Source organism: Pseudogymnoascus verrucosus (genome assembly GCF_001662655.1).
Source record: "Pseudogymnoascus verrucosus strain UAMH 10579 unplaced genomic scaffold scaffold_3, whole genome shotgun sequence".
Lineage (NCBI taxonomy): Eukaryota > Fungi > Ascomycota > Leotiomycetes > Thelebolales > Thelebolaceae > Pseudogymnoascus > Pseudogymnoascus verrucosus.
In genome coordinates, this window is record NW_017263654.1 from 783,784 (window position 1) to 810,754 (window position 26,971).

Sequence of the window (26,971 nt, forward strand, 5' to 3'; positions counted from 1 at the left end):
CTTGCCCCTTGTGTGATCCCAAAGCACTCGTCGGGCTGTGGTTGTCGATACGGCGTCAACCCTAGCCGCGACCCCAGAAAATCTACAAGTTTTGCCGCTAACCGCGCCAAAACACCCCCTTCTCTCCACTCTCTCTCTTTAAACCCAACAACCCGACAATGAATACCACATCTATCCACGCCATATACTAGATACAGGCGGACTTATCCACTGCGCACTTTATACCTCATATCTACTTTAGACCAAAAGACGATGTCACGCGCCGCTGCCGCAGCGGCAAATGCAGCAGCTCACACAGCCGCAGCTGGAGCGTCCACGTCAACGCGCGTGTTGCACATTCGCGCGCATCCAACGCCGGTGACGATGGCGGCACGACAGAGGGTGCTGGCCGCGCTTGAGTCTTTTGGCGAGGTAGAGCATTTTCGGAGCTTGAAGGTATGTTACTTCTATTTTATTTAATCTGGCTGGGTGGCTTGGTTCTCTTTTGGGGTGTATGTCGGATATTTTTTCTTTCCGTTGTTGATCAGATTGTGGCACGTGTTGTCATCGGGATGGGCGAGATTGGAGATGGATGGTTAGGATGGATTTCTGTTTTCAATTTGATGAGATGAAGCGCGCAGACGGCACATGACAAAACTAACACACTCCAGCACCACCCCACAACCCCCACCACCTCAGCCTTTCACGCCATCCTCCCCCCTACCGCCTCCCGCGCCCTCCTCGCCGCCTCCCCCATCACCATCCCCCTCACCCAACCCGCGTCAGAGTCTCAATCACCAGGCCCCCATCGGGAAAACCTAACCCTCACCATCCGCCCCTCTCCTCACCTCCCCCCCCTCTCCATCCGCTCCTCCCCCATCTACGGTCCCTACACACCCACCCACCCCCGCCGCTCCGCGATCACTGCAGACCTACTTGGCCGCATACCCCAGGGCGTCGCGCAGAAGGGGTTGTGTGACTGGGAGAGTGACGCGCCACGGGAGCGGAGGGCGTGGGGCGTTGGACTTGGGAGCGGTGGCGTGCCTTGGAGGATTAGGCGGAGGGAGAAGGAGGGAGGGGGGAGGTAGGTGGGTGTGTGGAAGATGATAGTATAGTTAAACTAGGATGGGTACGATGATGTGGCCTGACGGCAGGGCGCAGGACGCCCTGCTGTATACCCTGGGTACATTGACCGGGGGAATGGTTCCGGGCACGCAAACGGCGCAGATGCACAGGATATATACTGTGCCACAATTGGCAGCTTGTTGCTGGCTGGCGATATGCTCTCGTAACGCGCCTTATGACACACAGAGGCGACCTGGGGACAAAGCTGAAGAATGGACGAGAGATATAGTAATGGGCGAGGTATATAGAGCAAAGGACGAGAGAAGCGCAGCGAGTGAAGGATGGGCGAGAGGGAGCAGTCACTGGCGCTGTGAAAGGAGGAACCTCTCATTTACACTAAGCGGCGGCCACTAACGAGATAATCTCGTTGTATTGTATGTATATATAAGTAAATCAATCTTGCACACTGCGAAACTACCTACATCATAAAGCAACACTCATGAACTATACCATGATACAGTGCAAACACTTGTGGACTCAAACAATCCTTGGATATTCCGTAGTATCTAGCGAGCGCTACAGATCATCTCAGCACTCTACTATATTCGAAGTATCACCTACCCCTTGCCGGCTCAATCGAAATCGGATTAAAAAACAGCTCCCCCGGATCAACCTGCGCCTTGATCCTCCGCAGCCTCGGAAGATTCTTCCCCCAAAACAGCTCCTCCGCCTCCCACCGCCCTAACCTCGCATCCACATAATTGACATACATCCCCCATTCTCCCCATTCAAGCGGTTGCGTCGTAGTATCCACCCAACCATCTAGAAACTGAAAGCCGTTCGCCGGATACGGCTCCCCTATCACTCTGTCGTAAAACTGGATGATGTACAGCTTATCCCTGTGCGCATACGACGTCACACCATTGTCATGCTCCCAGACGCCTGCGTGTGCCCCGCCGTGCAGGTCGAGTTGGAACCACCATATCCGATCCAAGTTGAACGCGACATTAAACCAGTAGTCCACGAAATTCTCAGCCGACGTGCCATTCAGCCGCGTTAGCGTAAGGCTCTTGGCGTAGAAAGTGTCGTGCTTACGGCGTGTCAGCACTATCTCATCTTCTTGTTACTGGGAGGAAGGCACTCACCTTATTATAAGGCTCTGGTACAACCAGCCCCGTATCAGATTCCGAAAAATGGAGCAACCCACCGATCCAGTCCGTCGTCCCAGCTGTGGCAATGCTCCCATTCACCCTCTCCAAAAGCGGACCCAGCGCATCATCCAGCCCCGCCCTATCTCCATAGAAAACACCATCCAGCGAACTCCCATTCGCAGACGCCATGAGCCGCATATTCAGCTCCGGCGACATTCTGTACCTCGTAAACAATTCCAACTCCTCCAGCCCCTCCACCGCCGTCTCCCCATCCCACGGCAGCGCGGCCGAAAACCACGTCACTACCCCCGGCGCCTCATACGTCCTAAACCGAAACTCGGTCGCGACCCCAAAACTCGACCCAGCACCTAGCATGGCAAAGAACAGAGAAGGGTGCAAATGAGCAGAGCAATCGACTACGCTTGCGTTGGCAAGCACGACGCTAATGCTATCCACCCAGTCGAGCGCGAGCCCGTGAGTGCGCGATGACATACCATAGCCCCCATGCAAGACATGGCCCCCGACCCCGACACTTCCTGGTCCGTCAGCAACTCTTCACAGACAAGTCCCTTCCGGAGTTCTGGGGGAAAACTCACCCTGGACACGTCCCGTGCGAAAACGCCCTCTTCCCCTGATTATAGATCCTCGTCGCAACATCACCCAACCTTGCCCCGGGCCCAATCGTCGCTATCCCCGTCTCCCGATTCAAACTCACACCAGCCAACCGATCGAGCTCAATCACTAAATGGCCATCTTCCCCCCCTAAACTGAGAGAAGCGTACGAATGGCCCCCCGCCTTTGGGGTTACCTTGACTTTGTGTGCGGCGCCACAGGCGACGGCAGCGGCGACCTGGGAGGTGGAGACGGGGATGACGATTGCGGTGGGGGTGTATGATACGCGAGTGTTAAAGGGGGAGGCGAAAATGGGCCAGGTGGGGGAGGTGGGAGTGATGAAGGGGACATGGGCGCTGGAGAGGCAGTTTAGTAGGGGGGTGGTGGCGTGAATGGAGGCGGCTAGGAAGCCGAGGTAGAGTAGTGCTGGTAGCTTCATTGTGGGGTCGATGAGGCAGAATTGAGTTTTGAAGTTTTAGGATACTTGATGTCGGCGTGGTCGTATTTATAGGCGTGTCGCATCGCACATGCGACGAGTGAGCTGCATAGTTAAGCTGGCGAGGGTCACAAGGTAATACATACCGTCTTAGGATTCTAATATTCCAAAATTCGTTGTGCAGTGGAATGTTACAACTAACTCATGGTGGCTCCTTCCATAGTTGGATGGTCGTGCCTTCCTTGTGCTGGTGACTTGAGGTCGAAGTATCCTATATTAGTAATATCATGCTCCATGCTACTACGGCAGGAGCAAGGGGCGTGCCAGAGTCGTACTTGCCGCACTGGGAAAGCATGATGACTTGACGCGAGCAGCCATTGATTTATGGCGCTTGCCGTCCATATATGGACCTCGATGTTTACATTTTAGCTTGGCAAACTGAGAAATTAGTCATGATAGTCTAGGTTGCTGGAAATACTTACTTGAAAGCTTGAAATTGCATTGCTCAGTAGCTTGGAGGCTAAAATATGAGACATCGCAGCCGGACACTCAAAACACAAGAAGCTCGAATGATTTGAATGATTCCTTCATTACCCCATTGAGGGGTTCATCGTATGTGCAACACCAATCCCGTATCTCACAACTCATCAAACGTCCTAGCAATCCCTCCAGAAGCCATCAAATAAACACCCCCAAAATACGCCCCGACCCCAAGCCCATCCCCCGCACCCTTAAAAGCAAGTCAACATCTGAACCCCATCTCACTTCCTTGCCCCACCAGGCATAACCCCCCCTAACGCTCTCAACACATCCCTCATGCCCACGCCCCCTCCCCTCTCCTCCTTCTCTCTCTCACCCAACCGCCCTTCACACCCATCCATCACCCGTCCCGCTACTCCGTCCATCTCTTTCCCGTCTTGCTCGAGCCCATGCACCGCATGCGCAAACACATCCGTTGCCAGCTCCAGACGATCCCTCACGACATTTAGGCGTGCCGTGACGCGCGGCGCGAGAGTGGCGTTGGTACGTAGCGCTTCGAGTATGGGAGCGCTAGAGGCGGGCAGGAGGGTAGGGTCCAAGGGTGCTGATTTTTGTGGTTTTGGAGGTTGAGAGGGCGGAGGCGCGGAGAGGGCGAGGAGTTCTGCTTTCTCTTTCCGTAATCTGTGTTTGATCGTTAGTCTGCTGTTCATCTATCTGTAATTCCCTCGCGTGCTGCAGAGGATATAAAAAATAGGACATACCGTTTAACTCTCTCTTCTAACTCCGCAACCCTCGCCGCATTCCCCACATTCAATGGATTCGGCACAACCACCACCTTTTTTTCTCCCGGCGCCCGCGCAAACCAATCACTCAGCTCACTCCGCTCCGAGAATTCCTTCAGAACCTGCTCCTGTATATGCCTCGCCGCCAGAACCGCCGCGCTACCCTCTCCCATCCCGGGTCGCTCTCCCAGTGCCCTCTCTCCACACCACGTCAAAAGCTGCCTCATGCGCCGCGGCTCAGGCAGAGAACTTTCGATATGCTTGTAGAACTCGTCCGTTGGCACGGCCGCGTGCGGCGTGGCGGTGTGTCCGCTATCTATCAGTGAACTGGCGCGCCGCCCACGCAATCCCAGACTCGACCGTCGTGATGTCGTCTGGCGCAGCGCTTTATTCCGGTTCAACACTGGCGTGTCGCTGAAGGGGAGCGCGATTGTCGTCGCGTGAGATGTGCTCAGTATAGGTGTGCGCGTTATCGATTGCGACTCGGGCTCTGGTGGGGGCGGCGAGACGGTGGATACACCGCCAACCATCTCGATGGCGTCTTCGTCATAGTCTGGCTCTGCTTCGTTGCGGCGCGCGTTTTCGAGAGAGGAGCGTGTACTCCTGCGTGTCCCACGGCGCGGCTCGGGCTGTGTTGCGGGGACCTCTTTTTTCCTCCTGGTCGTGTCGCGCGCGTCTTTTTTAGGTGATGGTACTTTGGGATCAGGCCTTGCGGGTGTGGCGGAAAAGCTCATCTTCCGCTTTGAGGGCCGCCGCGGTAAATCCTTTGGCGCAACATCTTCAGTCTTCTCCTGCCTCCTACTCCGCGACGGGGCCGGTTCCGTCTCAGCTACTGCCTCTAGCGGCGCCGCAGTCTTTGTTCGTTTCGAGCCCCGAGTGAAATTGAAGTCGCCATCTGATTCATCGTATGCTGTGACAATTGTTAGCATGCCCCTCTATCTATCTATCTCACCGGGCTTGGCGCGTGGGTTGCACGTACTGGCTAATCGCTTACTGCGCCTGCGCTGCGGCTGTGTATTCATGCTCAGCGTTTCTAGAGGATTCCGCGAGCGTATGAGGGTAGTCATTGAGCGGCGACCGAGCTCGTCATGGGCCTGTTCTCTGGTATTTGTTGGTTGGGTGGTGGTGTGGATCGCCACGCGCGAAAAATCTCGCGTTTTCGAAACTCCGGTCGGACCTGGATTAATGCTTTGGAAATGTCGACGCGATTGATATCGAATTGGAGGGTTTGTGGTGATCGTGGGAGTCGTTGGGCGTTGCGTTGGCGTGCTTCGTGATGTTCTTGGGTTGTTCCTGCCGTTGTTTACATGCGATGGTCGAAGTGGGCAAAGCGAGCTAGCTATCGCGCTAGCCTGATTAGGCCCGACAACTCTGACGCGAGCGCGTCAATGGACCCTCCATGCGGCCCACGAGCTTCATTTTATCTTCCCTTTGGGAATCAACGAGGTTTTATTATTAATGACCAAGGCGGTATACTTGTTTTCATTCTGAATAGTTATAATATGTCGATTTGCTGTGAATAGTCTTACTTGGCGTTTTTATGGTTTAAGCGCTTCTACTCGTACTTAATGTTGATTGTACTCTAATACTCACCCGCAAAGAATGATGAGTGCTTAAATCTTTGTTAGTCCTTTTCTTATAGTACTTCTCTTCACTTGTAGCACCCGCCCTATATTAGACCCTTATATTTCCTTATCAACACGATAAGTCTTACATCGGGTCCCGTATGACCATTTTACCTCGAAGGTGACTATAGCCGCAGTATCAAACAACCGTTAATCCTAGTCGTCCATCCTAGTCTTCTTCCATCGGATCTGAGGAAAAGTCGGGATATCGCTCCTTTAGCGCTGCACGCACAGCTTCCAGACACTCGCGCTTGCGGTACCGCTGTAGGTCAGGCCAACCATGCTCGCGATAGATGTCTTGCATCATGGGTACCATCCCATCGTCGTCCCCGGTGGCGGGTGTGTAATCGTCCATCACCAACCGCGGGCTTATCGGGACGAAGTTCAGCTTCCGGAACTGGTCCTTGAAAACCTCGAAGAAGTCAGGGATGGCCCATGCCGCGCTGTCAGCCCGCCACTCCGCCTCGTTCTCGGCTGCATAGTCGTACGGATCATCCGAGACTAGCTCACGCGGCGGATCGCACTTCACCTTGGCGGGGCACCCAGGCCAGTACGCGACGCCGAGCTCAGTGTCGAGCAGGAGGACGGGATTGTCGTAGTTGCCGCTCGTGAGACTGACGACGTGAGGGGGGATATCCTCGAGCAGCCAAGCACTTTCCGAACAGTGCTTGAGCACTTCACAATTTGAGGCGCCGATGCTAACATTATGGCTGTCCTGTCGCCAGTCGGCGAACTGGCACAAGGGGGCGGACTGGAGCTTCAGCACGGTGTGCTCGGGCGCGCGTATGTAGGGCAGGGAACGGAGCAGCGAGATTACTTCGTCGGTTTTGCCTAAACCCCGTAGGTTGTCTTGTGTAATTGTGGGCCAGCCCCCGTCGGGCGGGATGAGGACATCCGACTCGTCGTGGTACATCTTGGAGAGGAAGTCATAGTAGTCGCGGACGGCGGCAACGCATTCATCGCGCGAGTAGGTAATATCTTCCAGCTCCGGCATTTTCGGGGAGGGGAACTTGCGTGGAGAAAAGCACAGCGAGTACGAGTACTCGGTGGAGATGAAGGAGAGACGGTCTGTTGGAGGGGGGAAGAAGGAGAAGGAGAAGGAGACGGAAAGAGGCAGGAAAGAGGCAGGAGGGAGGGAGGAGGGAGGGAGGAGGGAGAGGGTTGTCAACTGTACGATACCGGCGCTAACGTCGCCTGCCCTATAGCAAACGCCTCAACGAATGGAGCAACTGTGTATTTCTGCGTATTTCCCAACAGAGCTAGCTCTACCTGTACGAGGAACTTGGCTGCATCGTATGCTGCCAAAGCGTTCTGGCAATATTCGTATGCTGCCAAGCAGGCTATAGTACGTAATTTCATCTTCATTTCCAACATCTCGCATCCACCGCCACTGTCCCTCCGTCAATACTTGACGAAGAAACCAGAAAAACGATTGCGACGCCAAGCAAGAGGTTGCAGGACGAGTATGTCAGTTATAGTGTTGTTTTGGGTCTCCGTATCACATGACAGGACGTAACTGAGGGTTAACATGCGATAACATGCGGCTCTATACAAACCAACACTACTCACCTACGCACGCCTTTTAAGCTTATCCAGAACTGTCTTAACTTAAGTTAGTTATCGAAAAACTTGCTTACTATAAAATCCTTGATAGCTCCACTAGGATGCACGCGACGGGTACCTCGCTTACTAACGCCTTAACCTATGCAACGCGCTTGTGATCTTCACTAAGCGAAGACTCCAGACTCTAGACTCTCGACTCTATGGGGGTCGCTAACTAAACCTCGTACCTCCGCCACTACTATATGCAGTTTACAGTAGTGCATGTGCCTGCAGTGCACGGGTGCTAGCATGTTTAGTTTGTGGTGTAGAAGCTTATGCAACACTAGGCAGGACGACACATTTATTCCAGAACAGGGTAATAAAAAAAATTCATGGGCAGGGGGGTTAAGGAAATCGATAGTCGAGATAAAGAGATGAAATGCCAAGTTTACACCATCACAAGACGAGAATCACACACTTTCCACATTCCACCGCCAACCCCCCCCCCCCCCCCGTCAGACGAAACTGTTTCTATATGCTACTTCGAAGCTCATCCTGACACAGGAAGGTTTACCTTCCCTTCTTCTCCATTATTTTCCCTCAACTGGGTGTCCCAACTGCTGCAGCGTTGCTAAAATGCGTACGGTGACCCATTTCGGTGCCCTCGCGGCCTTTGCTACTGCGACTGCATCAGTAGCGCACAACAGCCGCACCCCGAGCAGAACCGGCCGAGTCAATTGACCCATGGCAATGCCTCACAGAGAATCTAACGCAATATTTGGACGTGCCGAAACCGACTGGCAGCTTGTTCAAGGAGCTCCAATCGCACGGCTCGAAGCTGTACGAGCCTTACCTTGCCGCCCCAACCCTCACAGCATTCTGCCCGTTCCCCGCCCAGTCAAGCTGGTGCGCCTTCACCACTTCTGCGCCGTTAGATGTGCTCCCCGCATACTCCTCTTATGCCAGCCAGGCGTACTCGTGGTGGTCGGCTCACAGCTCCTCAGTCGTCTCCCTCGCCCAGCAGTGCCCAATCGGGTGGGAAAACGCCATACTTATGCATCCAGGGGGCGACATGTGGCTGAACGACACCATTGCCTTTGCTGGGTGCCATGCCGAAGCGCATACTACAGTTGGATCGTCGCCAACGGAGCCGACGGCGGCAACAACTCGCTCGGGGGTGGATGTGGGTGGCGGTAGCCCAACTCCGACGACGGACGCGTCGAGTAGTGTTCTTAGCCGCGCGGGTCCCAAGATGTGATGGCTATGGTCATTGAATTCGCTGCTGTCGCAGCGAACTCTATATAGTAGATGGTGGAAATGCTATGGGAGGCGCAACGCTACATGCAGGGCCAGACTACGTCAATGTATGGAACCCTGATACTCTATTTTATTTCTCAGCAACGAGTGTGCGAATGGGTGTCTGGTCGCGTGGTCTGAAGGAGACGAGTAGTAGGCAAAGATGGAGATTGTAAATGAAGTCAACACATTTTCTGGCAAAAAAGCATCGAAATAGAATCAGAAAATCGGCTCCCATCCACAATAACAACCAAGGAATGGAAGGCACTGTAGGAGGGGATTACCTAATGCACATGTATTTATTACTCCTCCGTTATGTCATGATGGTCATCAAGTCTCGAAAGTTGGAAATAAATTTACAGACAAGATTGGGCCGCGGCGCTAATATGAACTCTGTAGATACCCAAAATCCAAGCAGGGTTAAACTCTCCTTCTTGGGCAAAGCGCGAGCCATCATGCGCCCCGAAGATGAAGTTTATGAGTGGTTTTTTTCAATGTGTCGTACTGCGGCAAATTCATTTCCTTAACAAGACCTCCCAACAGTAACAAAATTTCAGTGACGTCCCCCTAGGGATTGCCGATGTGGTACATCGGGGGATATTGGTTGGTGACCCCCTTTTGAGTAGGATGTAAGAATTAGACGCAAAATCTTCTACAACCCCCCCCCCAATTGCGCACGTTCATGCCCCGATATCGAGATCCATTTTGGCGTAGAATCTTCGACAACCCCCCCTAAATCGTGCGGAATCAAGTCTGCCTGCACACCCTGCCGAAGTATGCTACTGGCGGTGGCAGACCATTTTACCACGAAGGTGACTATAGCCGCAGTATCAAACAACCGTCACTATCACCACAACATGGAACAACCGTCACTATAGCCGCAACTCCTAACAATAGTCACTATGGTCACAAAACCCGACAGCAGTTGCCGATCGGGTATCAACGGTGATTTTAACGTTTTCGTTTGCGATACTGACGAACGTATTCAAACATAACCTTTCAAAAGGTCATCAACCGCTAGGCATACCATCATTATAATCCAGATAGCCACCAACCAAACAACCAGAGAACTCCGTACAATCCTGTGGCGCCCATGACTCCTTCAATCCAACAGCTCGGCGGTGATTCGACCTGTCGAGGAAACCCGGAATACCCGAACAGACTACTACCTACTTCAATCTCCCTCCGGCCTCGTTTCTTTATTCCTCGGCACCCCCATCCTCTTCCAACACACCGAGAAGCCCATCCAGTCGTTCATCCACCTCTTCCTCGCTAAGACCTAAGCACTTAGCCGTAAGCTTCCTATACATCCCCCCCTTCTCCCCCATGCCCACATCAGCCATCGCGCCCGCATATTCAGTTACTAACCCCTGTCTCCTCCCCTGCTCCTCCAACAGCGCCCTCAGAAGCTCCGCCAAACCCTCCACCCCACCCTCTTCATGTCCATTCCCATTCGCCATGCTCTCCTCCTGCGCCGCCCCAGCACCAAGCATAATCGCCTGCTGCTGCTCAACAAGACTCACTACTCGCTGCTGCGCATGCGCCAGCTGGTTCACCTCATTTTGGACCGCGCTGTCATCCTCCTCCACATTCCCCAGCTCATGGATCTGCCGCTGGATCGTCGCGAGCTCCACCTGTGAGCTCTGCAGGATCCGCTTAGCCTCCCTCTCGCTGTTTTCCCGGTCGAGCAGCTCCTCGTCGAAACTGCGCGCTAGGTCCATGAATTTCTCCGCCATGAGTGGCATCAGTTTCGTCGAGACAGATTGCGCCGCTTCGCTGTGATGCGCCTCTTTCCGCGAAGCCAGCGCTGAACTGAGGTGTTGGCTGGCGTTAGGAGTCGATTGGGAGATGTTGATGTCATGGAACGAGGTCATCTGGCGTTGCGAGTCTGGCGCAAATGGGGACGAGGAGGCGGCAAGATTGCGTTCGCGACGAGTGTTGTTAAGCTCCTGGATCAGCTCGTCGGCGCGTACGCCTGCATTATTTGGGATGTCGGTGCTGGCTCCGCGGCCAATGAGAGCACGTACGCATTTTCGGGCCTTGTTGGTCGCGGAAATGTGACACGCAGTGTCACCGTTTGAGTCCTGGATGTCGAGGAGGCGGCGAACCTCGTCCTGCTCGGTTGTCTCGGAGAGCTTGTTGAGCACCACGTCAAGGTAATACCTGGCGCAGTGGTGTTTAGTGCGAGAGTGGGTCAAGGCGACAGCGTGGTGAATCGCGGTTGCGCCGTGCGCATCCACGCAGTCAATTGTCGAGATCAACTCCTGGACAACGCGGGGCATGGATTGCTTGTCGAGACAGTTTGTGAAAAGGACGGAGCGCATGAGAGGGGTTTCGCCGCGGATATTCCTGCAGGAGAGATTGGCACCGAAGCGCTTGAGCTGTTTCATCACGTCAATGTCTCCCATGGCACTGGCCCAATGGAGTGCAGTGTGACCATCCGAGTCGATCAGCCAGTCGGGCTGAAAGTTTGGAGGCGGCTCAGGGCGGGAGGCAGGTTCGCTGGCTTGGGCGAGCATAAAGTAGTCCAGAAGCTCGTCCGAGTAAGCCATGTGGTATTGGTCGGACAAGCTCACAGCAGCTTCATCGCGCTTGCGCTTTCGGTGAGCAGTCGAAGGGGCCGAGAGATCGTAGCGATCATCTTCTCCCATGAACGACGCCGAAGCTACAGTGGCATCGTCTGGCGTCTCGTCATCGTTGAGTTGCGCGCTGATATTGTCATACTGATCCTCCTCTATCCGAGCTGGTGCGGGTGCTGGTTCTTGATTGTTAGCCAAAAGTGGTCTGCTAAGCATGATATATTAGAAACTCACTGCTGTGGAACTTGGGCACTGCGGGCTTCTTGGGCGCCTTCGGCTTGTTCGTCGTATGCTTTGGTGCTGGGGGAGGGCTATCGTTGCCAGGAACGAATTCAAAGATTGTGCGCAACTTCTCATAAATGCCGTTGCGATGTGCCAGTTCTTCGCCCTTTTCGAGAGGTACCCATGTTCCTATAGATGTCAGAACCGCGTTTGAATATTTAAAATTGAAAATTATACCTTGGTACTTTCCGTAGCCACCTTGAACCTTTTCGTGCAACTCTTTCTGAACCTCACGCTCCAAGATTCTCGTTCTGGCAGGCTTATCAAACCCAGCGGCTTTCAGGATGTGTGTCGCATTGATCCAGTCGTCGTGCCTCCGGCGCATAACATGTTCTTTCAGGTCGACACCGAATTGGAACTCATACACCGGAATCTAGGTCGGTTAGCGGTTTTCATCGGGAAATTGGGCAAGTTCCAGCGCCGAAGAGCGGCATATAAACGACAGAGACTCACGTTACTGTATGTTGCGCTATACACTCCCGGCCCTGCGGCACCTTTCACCATCTTGCTGGCGATTGACGTTTGCGCAGCGCAAGAGCGCTGTCACGCTATGTCGCTGAGTTCTGAGATTCGAGAGAGTCTTGTGGAGCGCAGACGTCCGGTAGTACCATTAAGTAACCTTGATCCTAATTCACTTCGTAGAAATATCCGCTCTCGGCTTTCCACAGACTGATTTCGCTTCTTGTGTCGTTCGCGCGGCCGTTCGGTTTGTCGCGGGCAGGGATGATAAACGAACGCGATCAAACGCGTTGTCCGCGGCTTTGACCGCGTTAAGTGTAAATCTAGCGCTAGTCCACATTGGTAGTAGCGCATCCGCGAGAAACAACCTCGACCGACAAGACGTCTGTATGTATGCCCCGCAAAAGCGAACTACCCAAACCCTCCACAACATCGAACGAGGGCCAATTGAGCAATATGACGGTCGTTGAAACTGTGAAGTCGGCCGTTGGCCTTAGTGATGCGCCTGCTCGTGAGTTCCCCCCGGTCCAATGGGTCGCCGTGGCGCTGTTTCCGGAGTGCCATGAAGTCTCCAGCGATTGGGAAGCTATGTTTGCTAATGATTACTGTGTGAACAGCTGCGACAAGGGCCCAGATGTCCGAGGCCAAGCTGCCTATGGCATACAGAGACTCCTGCGCCAACCTCCTCATCCCCCTAAACCGCTGCCGCTACGAGGAATACTACTTGCCATGGAAGTGTGAGGTATGTTGAGCAAGGCCCAATGAGTCCATACTTGCTGGGCCTGTTGGATGATGGCATAATGGGGCTTCAGGTGCTGACTAGTTCCTACAGACAGAGAGACACAGCTACGAGAAGTGCCAGTACGAGGAATTCAAGAAGCGCGTCGCGAAGATGGATGAGCTCAGAGCAGCGAAGGGCGGAGAGAGGAGTAACTAGAAGTGGGAAGCCCCGGGTTGTGTGGATGGGTGTATATAGACTGGAATGGAACGATATTGATACTTCGGCTACAGTCGGTGGACTTGTGAGTGAAGGATGGATCCGCTTCGACCCAACTGTGACAGGAAACTACACACCTTCCCATGGAGCTGGATGGAGAGTGCCATAAGGAATACATGCTATGGTGGAGTTATTCGATCATATAAGATTGCCGTCGACTAATTTATTAAGCTACTGTGGTAAGTAGGATCTTAATGTATTGCATTCATAAGCTATTATTTGGAGTTCCATACACTATTCTACGGCTGATGCTTTATCTGCCCTTGGTATCATTTCAACAATTTACCTCGATGTTCTCAACGGCATAATAAAGGCGGCATCAGAGGGGCCAGAATCGCGATTCTCTGGAGCCATATTAGCATCCTCCGCCACCTCCCCAGCTGAAAACCCGTTTGAAATCGCCATCTCGGGACTCAGATACTTCGACTCCCATCCAGTCGCACTCGTCAACTTGCTCGAGTTTCGGTTTGCTGCTAGGATTGGCCAGTTTAGCGGACCCTCGACTGTTGCCCTTGGATTCAGCTCACCCACGGATGGCTTCGGATTCAGACCCATCAGTGGCGTGGTCGAGAACGTCCCGTTAGAAAGAAGAGGGCTGACGACGGCGCTGGCGTCAAACGTAATACTTGTGAGGGCGGGGCTGATTCCATTCGCATCTGGTACACTGGTACCGATACTATTGGCACTGAAAGCTCGCTGATTATGCTGGACCAGCTCCTCATCAGGCGGGTATGGTGCCCCGCAAGGCTGCCTCGACGGCGGTGCAACCTTTTGTATATTAAGTCCATCCTCTCTTTCCCTTGTGGACGTGGATTCCAATTCTGGTGGCCCGTATCTGTTCCTCCCTTCCGCACTTGTATTTCCTGACTGAGCGGCAATAGTCTTCCAGATCCCCGCGGCAGCATCACCACTCCCAAATCCTATCTCCGCTCTTCCAATCGTTCGATCCACAGAATGTTCCGCATCTGCTCCCATTTCAAATAAGCCCTTGTTTCTATTCTCCAGATTCGCCAGTGCTTCTGCGGTATTCACTCGCTTGATAACCTCGATGGGCGAGAAGTAATCTTCTGGATCATTTGCAATCGACCTCGCGACATAACCTGGTGAGTCAGGGTCTGTGTACGTCGGCTGCGGGGTATCTGGACCGTCATTGATAGGAGAAGGATGGACGGGTTGTTTCTGTGACCTATCGCCGTTTCTTGGGCCACAGCTCGCGTCAATGACACGCTGGATTTGGTCGCGGCGCTTGCAGTAGCGGCGGTAGCGGAGGTAAGCAATGATGGCCATAATTGCGAGGGCACAGATTACACCAATAACGATGCCTACAATGGAGCCAGCAGAGAGCTCTGATCGGGGTTGAGACGAGAGGTTGGAAGTGGGGATGGTAGCGGTCGGCGAGACTGGGCCCATGGTGGACTCCGAGGTTTGGGCAGTCTTTGATCCCGTGGTCATGGTGGCACCACCAGGAGGAAGCGCCATGGAGCCAATGGTGACCAGGTTCTCGTAGGAGGATGTGTATACGGCTTCTGTGAAGCTGCAATAGAATATGTGCTGTTTCGCCACGACATTCGTGACCGTAACGCATGCTGGAAGATTGGAGTCTGAGCTATGTCTTGTTAGCACTGGGTACTATTTTGGAAGCCAATTTAAAGTATCTGCCGTAAACAAGTCTATTTCGTAGCAGCTACTACCAACAGGAACTGGGGGACTGGGGTTACCGTACCAGCTCCAGCAACCACCTGAATTTGGATCACATTTCTGGGAACCCTTGGAATCATAGGGAATGCAAGTAGTTCGCGCTGCACATGAGGTCCTGTGGAAAGGTTAGAATATATTAATATAATGTGCAAAGATAGGTGCATACGTAGAGCAGCATCCGATGTAGCCGTCGGCCCCAGTATAACAAGTCCCAGATGCCTGTGGACACCAGACTTTCAATGTCAGCTTGAACACACCAAACAATATTTAGAACTTACAGATATGCTTCCCATCACACTCATGAAGGGAGTCTATAAGAGCGGAGCCTGTTGGTGTTGCTCTTGGCAATACTGCGGGAGATGTGATAACACCCGCAGCTGCCCACGAAGCTATCAATACCATTGCCCAAAGGCAACGGTAAACAACCTGAGAGATCATGGTTCAGTACATTGGAAGACCCTTTCTTTCACTTCTCTTTGTGGTGGATATCCCTGCACCACGTGCAGCAAAGCATGGAAATGTAGAGGAAGAAAGGTAGGCGAACAGAGAAGAAAGGTAAACAACAGGTACTATAGGTAGCCTTGATGGTGTCAACTACTAAGCGCGCGTGGCTGCACTAGGGTTTGCTTAAACATTGAGGAAGAACAAAGAAAACGCCACGGCTATGGGAAAATTCATCGGGGTATTCTGAGATACGGGGAACATGTCAAGTTAAGTTGTTTTCACCCCCAACAGACAGCCGTGCGGGACAAACAGCGCCTGCAGGAGGCCGCCCATGCAGGACCAGGCTTCGTTGGTAGCACGAGTCCACCAACAACAAGAAACAACCAATTAACTTGACTCTCAAATGTCCGTGAAATGTTGTATATCTATTTCGGTACAGATGTGCTTGCAGCTAAGGACAGAAGCAAACGGGCAGAATGTGCAATTTGGACGATATTCTCCGACTGGCAGCTTTAAACACAAATCATGACAAAATTAATATCTGAGAAGGCAAGTGCATATATCAGCCAGTGATATCCCTCTTTGTATGCTTTCATATTATATCAACGGTGTACGTCCATAATTGGTACCTTATATGTCTTTGGAACGGTGATTTGGATTTTGTACGCAGAATCATAAATATCTAGAAGCTCACCCGTTCACTGCTCATTGCCGGCTCGCCTGGCGCAATATAATATCCGTGGTGAAGAACAATGGAAAGCTGAACATTATAGGTTGCACATGCCCGTTTCAAGATTGTCAGAGAGCTGCTATCTGCCGTCTCCCGCTGTATCCCGTCAAGGACGAGATGCCGCAGGTTCGGAACGCAGCCCTCTTTTTTCAACACCAACTCTTCAAAGTGCTGCATGTTCCGCAGAAGTGACGTCTCTTTTCTCGACACCGTGTCTATGAACAATCGCAAATCGGCCGAAGCTAGGATATCCTCCGTAGCTATCGAAAGGAACCCAAGGGACCTAGGCATGATATCGCATAGGCTCGAGTGTTTGATAGGCTTCCCATCCCAGATCAAAAGCTCCAACTTGACGGTCAAATGGGTGAGTGATTCAAAGTCCTTCAGAGATCCCAGCGTCTGGTCGATATGGCTGTAGTTCTGGTAATATAAGGTATTAAATCCTCGAGCCAGTTCTAACCTAGTCAATGTCTTCTTTGACCTCAGCAAACTCTTAGGCAAAGGCCCTTTATTATATACCATCATCCCCATGTTTCCGAACATATGGTATTTCTTATCTCCAATCCCGTACTCAAGTATAAATTCCTCAAGCACCTCGCAGGAATCCAGTAGGTACCGCAACGTATCCGCTGACACCATACTCTGTTTTATCACAAGCCTTTTGAAGAAAAACTGCAAATTTCCCCAGAGTCTATGGCGCTCAGTACCGCCAGCCTCAATCTTTGGATCGACTCCGACGAGTTCGATAACTGATGAGTAAAGGAAAGGTGTGAGCGACTGTAGTAGGATGGGCCGGCCTGGGCTTTTGGTCTCGAGCGAGAGGTGCGCATGACGATAGTGTGGGAGGATTGGTACGGGGCCGGGCATTTGGGGGTGAACGCGTCCTGGAGCTTTACTGAGAGCTACGCCGCTCATAAAAAACGTGAAAAAGTAGAAACCGGGATATGTAGGCCCAATTCCATTCCAACGGTCCCATTGGAAACCCCGGAGCTTTTCCAAGCCGGAACAGCAGTACAGCATAAGGGAGAAGACGGCATCCCATTGACCCTCGCGCACGTTATTATTCCAAGTCTCCTCTGAGCCGGCACCGTCACGTCGGTCTGTAGTATGTAGGATGTTCTTTGCAAATAACTCCTCTGTAAACAATCCCGTCTTGTACAATCTGGCAACCAGACTCCTCACCAGCACCCACTCTTCTTCAGAAAAGCAACTGACATCCTCGCGTTCTTGGCCTGGTAACTTGAGCTGCACCTCGATTATCAGACTCCCCAGCGCTGGGCTGTGTAGGAGTGTCCGCAACAGTAGCGGGGTACGTCGTGGGTCGTGTGGCGCGTCCTCATGCTGCTGGATAATGCGGTAGAGGGAGGGCGTTGCAACAGAGCCAAAATAGCGCGAGACACGGCATAGGGCTGCGAGGGTCGCCTGGTCACCATGGAGGTGGTCGAAGATGGAGGAGATGATCTCGTTGGGGAGGCCGTCAAGCGCGGGAGGCATTGTGAGTGGAAGCTGGCCCACGGATATTTCATAGGCAGCCTCGTTAATAATGGAAATGGTTACACCTTAGCCAAGGCGTGTTGTTCGATGAAAATCTCTCCCAGACTGGCCTTCAAGTATGACTCCAACAAATGCACCTGGTCATGCGAGACGTCCGCCCACCGAGTTGGACTACACTCCCAACAACTTCACAACCAAAGCGGATCTAGTCCGAAGCAAACCCCAAAGTTAATTCGATTGACATAAACTCGAATTGGGACTTCCAACTGCATTAGTACTCCACACAACTGACGTGGCTGTTGCCTGCGTCGTTAGCGGCGCTTAAGTCGACAAGGCATCCATGGGCTGCACTGGCGGGTTATGCGACAGGTCGTACCTTCTCTATCCGGGGCTGAGGCACGAGGCTTGCGTTGGCTAGAGAGAGGCTGAACCTTTCAAACTTTCGGTGAAGAAGAGGTCCAATGTCGGTCACGCTCATGCAAGGCGTCTTGGGTTGGCTGTGACAAGTCGCCAATTGTATACTTTCCCCCCCGATGCAAGAATCCCCAAGTAGATCAACATGCAGCGGCCCCCAACAAATTGTTAATTTCTGGAGAAAATAAAAAATTCATATCTATGTACTAATCTGGTAATACAGAAATCTATTCCGTAACGTCATCTATAAGGAGTGTATCCCGAATCCGCGCCGCAGACGACGGGCAAGCGCCAAGCGCCAAACAAAAATCCAACAGCACCAACACCAACCCCCCATCATCATCTCATACACAGCATCTCCACTCTAGGCTCCCTCAGCCGTCCCACCCTTCCAGACCCTATGACCACCTAATCCCTAAGAGCGCGCGCAAACCGGCGCGCGCGGAAGTTGAACTCGACCGCGCGCTTCTTCGCCGCCGAGCTCTGCGTGAACGCCACCGAGCCGCCAAATGGCCCAGCCAGCGCTGAGTTCTGAAGCTTTGCGATACATACGTTGTTTACACCTGCCACCGTCGCGGAGCACACCATGCCGGCCGGCATCTGGATCTTGACGGGGAAGTCGGTGCTTGTTGCCGTGCTGAGACCTGCGATGGCACCGGGCACGTTCTGGACTACCTGCGCGCTCTTGAAGGCCGCAGGGTCGGTGCCGCCGGAGGTTCCGTCAACGGCGGCAGTGAGAGGGCCCGCACCATCCTGGTTCACTTGGTGAAAGGTCATCGTGAGAGTTCCATCGTCGGCGGTGGTGGGGAGACCGGACTCGGCGCCCGACCCAGCTGCTGCCGCAACGCCGGATTCCGATGTGCCCTTCACGGTCTTGACGCCAGTGCCGGTTGCACCCCCAGCAGCTCCACCGCCGGCACCAGCACCAGCACCGGCGCCGCCACCACCGAAGAAACTAGAGAAATCGACGCGCTTGGACATGTGGGCGTCGCGAGCCGCGATGTTCTTGGCTCCACCCATGAAGTTGGCGACGGCGGCAGCGGCATCGACCGGTCCGCCACCTGAGGTGCGACCAAGTGCCGAGGCCTTGCTGGTCCCAAGCTCGTTCTTGCGGGTGATGGCCGTATCAGCCTGCGCGCCGCAGCCTGCGCTGGAGCAGTCACGAGGAGTGCCGTCGATTACTATGACTTGTTAAATGGGTCGTTTGGAGTATGAGCGCTAATATTCTCACCTGTAATGCCTGGCATGACGACACCATTAGCGCCTTGAACCTCGGTGATAACTCCATGGCCGTAAACAGTTGGAATGGCGAAAGCGGCCAGGACGATGACTGAAGTAATCTGCATATTTGCTTTTGTGAAAGTGAAATGTAATAAAAAGTTTTAATAGATTGAAGCAGAAAATTTATGCGACCGGCGCTTGAGAAGTGAATAGAGTACTGAAAGGGTGGTGAAGACAGAGAGAAGCGGCTGTGGAGCTGATGGAGAACAAACATTGTGAGGGGATTCTCCTCCCTTTTATCTATCCACGGACACGTTGAAAGTCATGGAGAATATAAAATTGTTCCTTGCTACAGGGCAATGGATACATAGCGCCGGCCGTGAATAGCCTGTCACATATATGGGCCAATCGCATTCTGCACTGATACAATCCCAGGCTAGAAAACCGGCACTTACAGGTGTTTCGATCACCACGCGCTGTGCGGAAACAGGCCGACCGCAAGCAGTGTTTTTGTGACAGCATAATTATCCAATGAAGTGTCCTGAAGTACGACCCAGAGGGCTCTCTCCGAAGCTATCTGTTCTCAGACTCAACTCCTTACCGTTTCTAATCATGTTTCTCCAACTGCACAGCCTCCTCCACAGCCTGAAAGGGATAGGCGGCAACAAAATTCCTACCAGTTGCACCGTTCAGGGACTTTATTCTCCATAAGCGCGGGCGCCAATGCTCGTAATGTGAGGCTCTACACGTCTCGGATAGGCCCGAAGAGGCCCAGACAGGCCAAGGCTCAAGGCTCCGCCATAGTTTGACAGCAATTGGATTTAGAAGTGCCGAAGGCCCAGAAGATGACGAGAAGAGAACGAAGGGACGCCCATGCACGTATCTCTGCGCGTATCATAATATCTCTACGCCAGTACAGAGAGATCCGGGCATCTAGATGCTTTGAAATTCTGCGTGGGATATCACTGTCCCGGTCTTCCGACCTGTCGACAACCCCCCCCCAACAAGGCACCATGTTTTGCAAAACTCCCCGCGAGCGCCCCACGGATAGGGCCCCGAGATGCACAGATCTCCGCAAGGTGCCCCGGCGCCACCAAGTAGATCACAAACGCCGGCTCCTAGTTCACACAAGCTCGGGCCTCGTTTCGAGCAGCCTGGCAGGATATCAAACCTGCAACTGGACCAGCACAGCTCTATTCGGCGCATTCTTTGCAGAAACGCATGATGCCAAGCTGTCTAGGTTCGCAAAAAGTCCCCGATGTAGAAATACCTTCGAGATGTTGCCGTTTTGGTCGCTGGGAGCCTGGGCGTGATGAGAGCTGCATCGAAGTCAAAACGGACACGAGACAATCTACGCTGAGGCAGCTTGGCTCCCAAGCTACATGTCATCTCTAGAGCGCTCCCTACTACATTTTGGAGGCCAGTAGCAACCAATCGCAACTGAGATCTGATATTAGAGGGCGCCGTACTCTGTTCTTACCTATGTGAGGTTGCGACGTTGGATGTTTCGGTATCGGGAGTTAAACGCTATTCCCAAACTAGCTCTGGAAGCTCCAGTATCACGTGAGCAGGATATAAAAAAGGTGTCACGTGATATATGAGTGATGCTTATGGGAAGGAACGATCCATCGTTCCTTCCCATAAGCTGGATCTCGGTAAGTAAACCGCTTGATGACACGGGGATCGCGACCAAGTTTATATCTGGCTGTTTTGTAGTACTGAAGGGCCTTGCAGCAACACTCAGCATTTCGTGTGATATTCAGCCTCTCGGCAACTAACCATAGTTTCCGCCAACCACAGGGGGAAGCAGCCATATAAAGCGGGTACGGGGATTACCCCACACGTTTTCCCCGCAATCTAATTTGTGCCGAGGGTGACCACGGTAAACAGCTCTTACCAAGCCCGACTATATATCTGATTCTGGTTAAATGATTCTGTTAGAATTGGCTCCTATCTGCGCGAGGCTGACATTTTAAGCACTAGTAGCTATTGACTTACTGTATCTACCTAGCTAATTGGTAGGAACCTTGGATCCATATGCGTACGTGCATAGGACTATGCGAGTGCGGATATAAGAATACAACTGATCATCGCTAACTTCTCCCAACGTTGTTAACCCTCTATTCTACATAAACGCCATTTTTCTGCCTTTGTATGCTATAGTCCGCTATTCGAATACCACCTAGCCCTCTTGCTCAAAATGATTTACGAATCTGCATCCGCGTTGGCCCCAATCGAATCCCCATCGCTGCACGAATGGGTATTCGGGTCGGTATCTGACCCAATCCCCCACAAGGTCGCATTCCTTGATGCCACACGCCCTGATACCCATTACCTGACGCTGGCATCGTGGAGGCAATGGTCAAAACGTGTAGCTGCTGGTCTGCAAAAGGCTGGCCTGCAACCAGGTGACCGCGTGCTGGTTTACTCCGGCAATGCGCTCTTCTACCCCGTTATATTCATGGGCATCATGATGGCCGGCGGTATATTTACAGGAGCGAACCCTACATATGTGGCCCGCGAGCTGGCGCATCAATTGAAGGATTCACAGGCTCGGTTCATGGTGTCTTCTGGGGCGAGTTTGGAGGTGGCACTCGACGCCGCCGGAACTGCGGGGTTCAGCATAGATAACATTTTTATATTTGACGACGAAATCTACCAGGGAGGAGGCGCATCTCGTCTTGGCGTGAAATATTGGGATGCGATCGTAGCGAGCAACTTGGAGGGTGCCCAGTTCCAGTGGGCGCATCCGAAGGAACCCAAGAATACGACCTGTGTCATCAACTACTCTTCCGGCACGACTGGGGTTGCAAAGGGCGTCGAGATCACACATTATAACTACATGGCCACTAGCACCCAGATGATCAGCCTCATGAAGGAAGATCCTGACTACGAGAAGAATTTAAAGGTTGCGAGAGGCCTCTGCATGCTACCGTATGATCCCCAATCAAGTTTACAGACTGTATTCGACATATACTAATTACCTTGTAGTCTTTACCACGCATTTGGACAGGTGCTGTACAGCTCTATTGGGCCCAAGCGCGGAATTCCAATCTACATCATGCCCAAATTCGACTTCCTCGAGTTCCTGGGACACATCTCAACCCACCGCGTCACCGAGCTCCTGATCGTGCCGCCCGTCGTCACTGCTCTTGCCAAACACCCCGCGGCTAAGAAAGCAGACCTCAGCAGCGTCAATTACGTCTCCTGCGGCGGTGCGCCACTAAGCTCCTCTCTCGCCCGTGAGGCCGAGACCCTATGGGGTGGCAATCTGAACATCAAGGTGAGACGCTCGCGTGCAACTTACCTCTCCCATTAACAGACTAACAACCCCATAGCAAGGTTATGGCATGACAGAAACCACGGTTATAGCCACGGGAATGAACCCTGCCTTGCTCTCTACCGACGCTTCCGTTGGCTCCCTCGTCTCCGGCCTCTCTGCCCGCCTCGTCGACCCTAAGACTGGCATCGACGTCCCCGTTCATCCCGATTCGACAGGTGAGATCTGGGTCCGCGGTCCCAACATCATGAAAGGCTACTGGCGCAACCCAACCGCCACGGCGGGCACGATGAGTGACGGGTGGCTAAAGACCGGTGATATGGCGAGGGTTGAGAATGGCCGCTGGTTTATCGTTGATCGGTTGAAGGAGCTGATTAAGGTCAAGGGGTTCCAGGTTGCGCCGGCGGAGCTGGAGGGACTGATACTGGAGAACCCTAAGGTGGGCGATGTGGGTGTGGTGGGTGTTATTGTCCAGGGTGAAGAGTGCCCGAGGGCATATGTTGCGCTCAAGCCGGGGATGACAGCGACGAAGAGGGAGATCGCCGAGTTCGTCGAGAAGCAGACCACCAGGTATAAGTGGCTCACTGGAGGTGTCGTGTTTGTGGATGAAATACCTAAGAATCCGGTAAGTTTTGCGCTCGAGAATGATAGGTGGGACTGCATGCTAACGATTCCATAGTCCGGGAAGATCCTTAGAAAGGCTCTGCGGGACCTTGCGGCGAAAGATTCGAAGCTATAGTATCATTGTGAGCACTGGTGCAGCATCATCATTTTTGGAAGGACCATTTTCAATCCATCTTAGCGTAAGCGTAGATATATATAGATATGTTGCCATATACCATCACACTATATATATACACACGAATGGCTTCAGATCTTCCATAGATGGATTTCATATGCCTTCTTTGCTCTCGCACTGGTTTATACATTCCCATTCGTTGCGTATCACTTTCGCTTCCATGGCATGGAGGAGCATTTCTCTGGAAGTCTCATGTTCTATTGGGCTTGTTATCCAAGTATGGCTTACTTTTGCATCTCACAGTACAATCCGGCGAGCAACAACGGAAACAGCATGGATACGAAGAACATCACTGATTTAATACATAGAAACCTTGGTTATGAATTCTTCAAGATAACACATTTCCTTGATGTTGTTATATTCATGATAAAGTTCATCTGGCATTGCGGCAACGACACTGTCGAAGTGCCCAGCGATAAATTTATCCTACATTCTTGTAGATACTTATTTAACTAGAGATGCTGCGCACGAGGCAGATCTAGCGAACATAACCCCAAAAAATCCAACGAGCATAGCAATCTTCAAAGAATCTGCCACATTAAATAATAAGCTTTGTATTTATGAAGAGGGGCGCGAGTCGACCATGTTGGGGGAGTAATGATATATTAGAGCCATTCAAGTTCTAACGGCTAATGCTATAGTGGTTCTAGAGTATCTATTGTGGAATTTATACGAGATAACGGGCACGGGGATGGACATAGTAGTGAGTAGTTTGATCTGATTTTCTAGTTGCAAATAATTAAATTATGTGCCATCCTATTCATTTAACCATACAAATATGCTCCATGCAGTGATATAGCAACACCAGGCAAACCGGTATTAGAGCCTATAGGCCCGACTAGCATTTGAAGTCATTGCCATACATTTCAATCCCATTGATTCCCGACCCGTTCTCAGCTGTGTGAGTAAAGGTAAGATGGTCACCAGCATCAGGATTCAGACTGTATGAAAAATCGCCGTTCTCTGAGGCGGCAATAGCTGCATCCACAATGGCAAGCCTGTCGTCTTCACTGAGCTGATGGTTTCCCCACAGCATAGTGTTCTGAGCGGCCTGGAGCAAACTGTTTCCGTTGGCACATGGAGACCCCTCGCCACTAATGCATGCTGAATTTTGGCTGGTGTGCAATCCAGTGAGACATGTGGTCATGTCTTTTTCAGCGGCTGTGAACTTTTCATTTCCAGAATACCAACAGTATTCCCACGTCTGTCCGGTAGGGGCTGTTCCAGAGACTGAGTTACAGCCGGTACCACCAACACAGCATGCTGTGCCTGTGCCTGCGTTGCGATCTTTGACGACGGATGAGTCGCGCTGGACGGCCAAGGCGTTGCTCATGCTGGCGAAGGCTGTGGCTACTGCGGCGATTTGGCTATTCTCTATCAGTCAAATTCTTGGAGAGAGCATATTTGCGGAGGCATACGTGAAAGAAACCATTTTGGATGTTTAGAGGTGATTGGTCGAAGGATTATGATTCTTAACGTGGAATATGTTGCGAAGTGGTGAAGATTGGTTGGAAGAATGCGAAAGACTATCGATTTAATTGTAGATATTGATGTGTTGGCTTGTTGATGACCTGGATTTATTGAAGAATATAGAGGGCACTATGTCCATATTTATAGCTGTTCATCAGCTTTCAAGATGCTGCAACATCATATCCCTCATTCCAAATAAATCCGATTGCGCCAGGCTAGTACAGATCCTAAGGGGTAGAGTTGCCCAGAGGAGGCTCCTTTCAAGATCCTTTCAAGATCTTGCTAGATCTTGGAGAGAGTAGTAGCGTCGATCGTGCGCAGTACCGATACGATCTGCATACCCGTTCCAGCACATGGGTCGCCCTGTTCATCCTATGGCATCGCTTTGAATCCTTCAGCATCATTTAGCATCCTGCAACATCAATTAGAATCCTTCAACATCATTAACGTCTTTTAGCGTATATTTTTTCGACATCATTCAGTATTCCTCAGCATCCTTCCCAATCCCCACCCTACCCATTTAAACTTTTTAGCATGCATCCTTCCGCGTCATTCAGCATCCCTCCGCATCCTTCCTCACTCCCACCCCACCCATTTAAACCCGACTTAACAGGACTTGGAATCTAATTGGCAAGTATTAAAGTGATAAACGTCATAGCCATTTTTTTGTTCCTGTATAAACGTTAAACAACCTATTCTTAGAAGCTACGCTTACGCGAAATTGGCACGAAAGCTTGGTTTGCGCCACACCCTTATCACCCTGCTCACCCCACCGACACCCCTGCTTCACCCTTTTAGGTAGTAAGAGGTTTAGCAATAATGAAAGCAGGGAAGTCTTCTGTGACCAAATTTTTTTATATTCTAAAGCTATTGTAGATATTCTTGCTCGAGACAAAAATAGACAGGATTGAGGAGCCAAAGAAAAAGTGGTCTAAGATGTCGACACGTTTTCTCACCAACGCAAACGAGAGGGAGAGGACCGAAGCGAAGAAGAATTCACAGGCATGGGGAAACTATCATGGCAGCTGAGGTCCTGATTGACAATTGACTTCCCTTCCTTGGTTGTATTCTGCGAGATGGCCAAGATCGAGGTTCACATGGCATGTGCTAATTATAGTTGACACCATCGTTGGCCTTTTGAGATATGATCGACAACCCCAAACAAAACCTTCTCTGCGCAGATCGCATCGGCGGTGGTGGTTTGCCGAATTCACCTACACGCACACGCCTGCCAGGATTCGAGCGTCTTAACGAGGCTAACCAGGAGTCGCTCGCGCGCACTCGCCAGATATGGGGTATGAGCGAAGCATCTGTTCGCCATCCCACGGCTACCCAATCGACAAGCTTCGACAATTCTAGGGGTTCAGCGAGCACATCGAGTCCCGCTGGTGGCAAGAAGCCCTGTTGGTGAGAAGAAGTCCTGACGGCGGGAAGAATCTCTGTCGGTGATGTGAAAATGGGAATGGCAGTGGGTGCGACAGCGATAGAGTTGGTTTGGGAACAGATCGACAATCAAATTTAGAATTCGCTTTGGATCCAGAACCGGGGAACGGTGACATCAATACAACTCCAGTTGATTTCCTGATATGTAAGAAAGAAAGAGAAAATCTTAGAGGAGCGAAGTGAGGTGCACGGTTGGAGGAGGCCCCTTGTTAGTGATTCTGTCCACCAACGGGTTTAGACTCTGCAAAATTATTCATCTCTTTTGGAAGAAAATCACGCACCAATAGCCACCCAACCTCTTCCCCCCTCCTCTATCCTTGGATTATAGTTACTTTTTTGCGCAAAGAAGTTCGCACTGATACATTTCTAGAGCAATTATACATAGATCCATGAACTCAATCCAAAGTCGGCATATGTGAGAAAGCGGGGTAATGGTAGTAATATCCATATGTGCAAATAAAGGGATCAACAGTAGACGCGTGCCAGGTGAATGGGCGAGACGAAGCACAATCGTGAGGTTGTCAACATTATGAACGATAACGAGGCTCCGGGATCAGAGAATAAGAACCAACCCCCCCCAAAAAAAAGATTCACTCCCTAAATCGGAGATCAATACACTGACCAAGACGAACGAGGGCCATTCAACAATCTAAAGCTGCAAATGTGCTTCAGCCACATGACAAGATCGCTGTT

At 51.9% G+C, this 26,971-nt stretch overlaps 12 protein-coding genes across 12 annotated transcripts; 4 read left to right on the forward strand and 8 right to left on the reverse strand.

The window, feature by feature from the left end:
• Positions 1 to 15: 15 nt before the first annotated feature.
• Positions 16 to 1,539, forward strand: VE01_01286 (uncharacterized protein). The gene is made up of 2 exons (XM_018270811.2): positions 16 to 435; positions 651 to 1,539. Exons 1-2 carry the CDS (start codon positions 253 to 255, stop codon positions 1,065 to 1,067), a joined length of 600 nt encoding a protein of 199 aa, XP_018134345.1. The 5' UTR covers positions 16 to 252; the 3' UTR covers positions 1,068 to 1,539.
• VE01_01287 (uncharacterized protein) lies at positions 1,468 to 3,946 on the reverse strand. Its single transcript, XM_018270812.2, has 4 exons — positions 3,726 to 3,946; positions 2,792 to 3,681; positions 2,190 to 2,727; positions 1,468 to 2,134 (listed from the first exon to the last, which is right to left on the reverse strand). Exons 2-4 carry the CDS (start codon positions 3,244 to 3,246, stop codon positions 1,658 to 1,660), a joined length of 1,470 nt encoding a protein of 489 aa, XP_018134389.1. The 5' UTR covers positions 3,247 to 3,681; positions 3,726 to 3,946; the 3' UTR covers positions 1,468 to 1,657.
• Positions 3,947 to 4,004: 58 nt separating this feature from the next.
• Positions 4,005 to 5,784, reverse strand: VE01_01288 (uncharacterized protein; the record flags this gene model as incomplete). Its single annotated transcript, XM_018270813.2, has 3 exons — positions 5,485 to 5,784; positions 4,485 to 5,415; positions 4,005 to 4,404 (listed from the first exon to the last, which is right to left on the reverse strand). Exons 1-3 carry the CDS (start codon positions 5,570 to 5,572, stop codon positions 4,005 to 4,007), a joined length of 1,419 nt encoding a protein of 472 aa, XP_018134394.1. The 5' UTR covers positions 5,573 to 5,784.
• Positions 5,785 to 5,947: 163 nt separating this feature from the next.
• Positions 5,948 to 7,272, reverse strand: VE01_01289 (uncharacterized protein). The gene has a single exon (XM_018270814.2). The coding sequence runs from the start codon at positions 7,122 to 7,124 to the stop codon at positions 6,300 to 6,302; it is 825 nt and encodes a 274-aa protein (XP_018134346.1). The 5' UTR covers positions 7,125 to 7,272; the 3' UTR covers positions 5,948 to 6,299.
• Positions 7,273 to 8,308: 1,036 nt separating this feature from the next.
• Positions 8,309 to 8,930, forward strand: VE01_01290 (uncharacterized protein; the record flags this gene model as incomplete). Its single annotated transcript, XM_018270815.1, has 2 exons — positions 8,309 to 8,317; positions 8,370 to 8,930. 2 exons carry the CDS (start codon positions 8,309 to 8,311, stop codon positions 8,928 to 8,930), a joined length of 570 nt encoding a protein of 189 aa, XP_018134576.1.
• A 1,003-nt stretch (positions 8,931 to 9,933) lies between these two features.
• Positions 9,934 to 12,674, reverse strand: VE01_01291 (uncharacterized protein). The gene is made up of 4 exons (XM_018270816.2): positions 12,283 to 12,674; positions 12,007 to 12,202; positions 11,782 to 11,958; positions 9,934 to 11,729 (listed from the first exon to the last, which is right to left on the reverse strand). The coding sequence occupies exons 1-4, from the start codon at positions 12,331 to 12,333 to the stop codon at positions 10,168 to 10,170; spliced, it is 1,986 nt and encodes a 661-aa protein (XP_018134575.1). The 5' UTR covers positions 12,334 to 12,674; the 3' UTR covers positions 9,934 to 10,167.
• Positions 12,669 to 13,293, forward strand: VE01_01292 (uncharacterized protein). Its single transcript, XM_018270817.2, has 3 exons — positions 12,669 to 12,799; positions 12,906 to 13,030; positions 13,121 to 13,293. The coding sequence occupies exons 1-3, from the start codon at positions 12,682 to 12,684 to the stop codon at positions 13,223 to 13,225; spliced, it is 348 nt and encodes a 115-aa protein (XP_018134574.2). The 5' UTR covers positions 12,669 to 12,681; the 3' UTR covers positions 13,226 to 13,293.
• Positions 13,294 to 13,471: 178 nt separating this feature from the next.
• Positions 13,472 to 15,847, reverse strand: VE01_01293 (uncharacterized protein). Its single transcript, XM_059463345.1, has 4 exons — positions 15,262 to 15,847; positions 15,150 to 15,216; positions 15,009 to 15,098; positions 13,472 to 14,891 (listed from the first exon to the last, which is right to left on the reverse strand). The coding sequence occupies exons 1-4, from the start codon at positions 15,419 to 15,421 to the stop codon at positions 13,568 to 13,570; spliced, it is 1,641 nt and encodes a 546-aa protein (XP_059320066.1). The 5' UTR covers positions 15,422 to 15,847; the 3' UTR covers positions 13,472 to 13,567.
• Positions 15,833 to 18,592, reverse strand: VE01_01294 (uncharacterized protein). Its single transcript, XM_018270819.2, has 2 exons — positions 18,028 to 18,592; positions 15,833 to 17,947 (listed from the first exon to the last, which is right to left on the reverse strand). The coding sequence occupies exon 2, from the start codon at positions 17,649 to 17,651 to the stop codon at positions 16,110 to 16,112; it is 1,542 nt and encodes a 513-aa protein (XP_018134580.1). The 5' UTR covers positions 17,652 to 17,947; positions 18,028 to 18,592; the 3' UTR covers positions 15,833 to 16,109.
• VE01_01295 (uncharacterized protein) lies at positions 18,474 to 20,776 on the reverse strand (the record flags this gene model as incomplete). The annotated part of the gene is made up of 2 exons (XM_018270820.2): positions 19,297 to 20,776; positions 18,474 to 19,246 (listed from the first exon to the last, which is right to left on the reverse strand). Exons 1-2 carry the CDS (start codon positions 19,409 to 19,411, stop codon positions 18,474 to 18,476), a joined length of 888 nt encoding a protein of 295 aa, XP_018134579.1. The 5' UTR covers positions 19,412 to 20,776.
• Positions 20,777 to 21,180: 404 nt separating this feature from the next.
• On the forward strand, positions 21,181 to 23,349 carry VE01_01296 (uncharacterized protein). The gene is made up of 4 exons (XM_018270821.2): positions 21,181 to 22,220; positions 22,278 to 22,569; positions 22,625 to 23,191; positions 23,246 to 23,349. The coding sequence occupies exons 1-4, from the start codon at positions 21,487 to 21,489 to the stop codon at positions 23,303 to 23,305; spliced, it is 1,653 nt and encodes a 550-aa protein (XP_018134578.1). The 5' UTR covers positions 21,181 to 21,486; the 3' UTR covers positions 23,306 to 23,349.
• Positions 23,350 to 24,118: 769 nt separating this feature from the next.
• On the reverse strand, positions 24,119 to 24,931 carry VE01_01297 (uncharacterized protein). The gene is made up of 2 exons (XM_018270822.2): positions 24,784 to 24,931; positions 24,119 to 24,732 (listed from the first exon to the last, which is right to left on the reverse strand). Exons 1-2 carry the CDS (start codon positions 24,795 to 24,797, stop codon positions 24,204 to 24,206), a joined length of 543 nt encoding a protein of 180 aa, XP_018134577.1. The 5' UTR covers positions 24,798 to 24,931; the 3' UTR covers positions 24,119 to 24,203.
• Between the last annotated feature and the right edge of the window lie 2,040 nt (positions 24,932 to 26,971).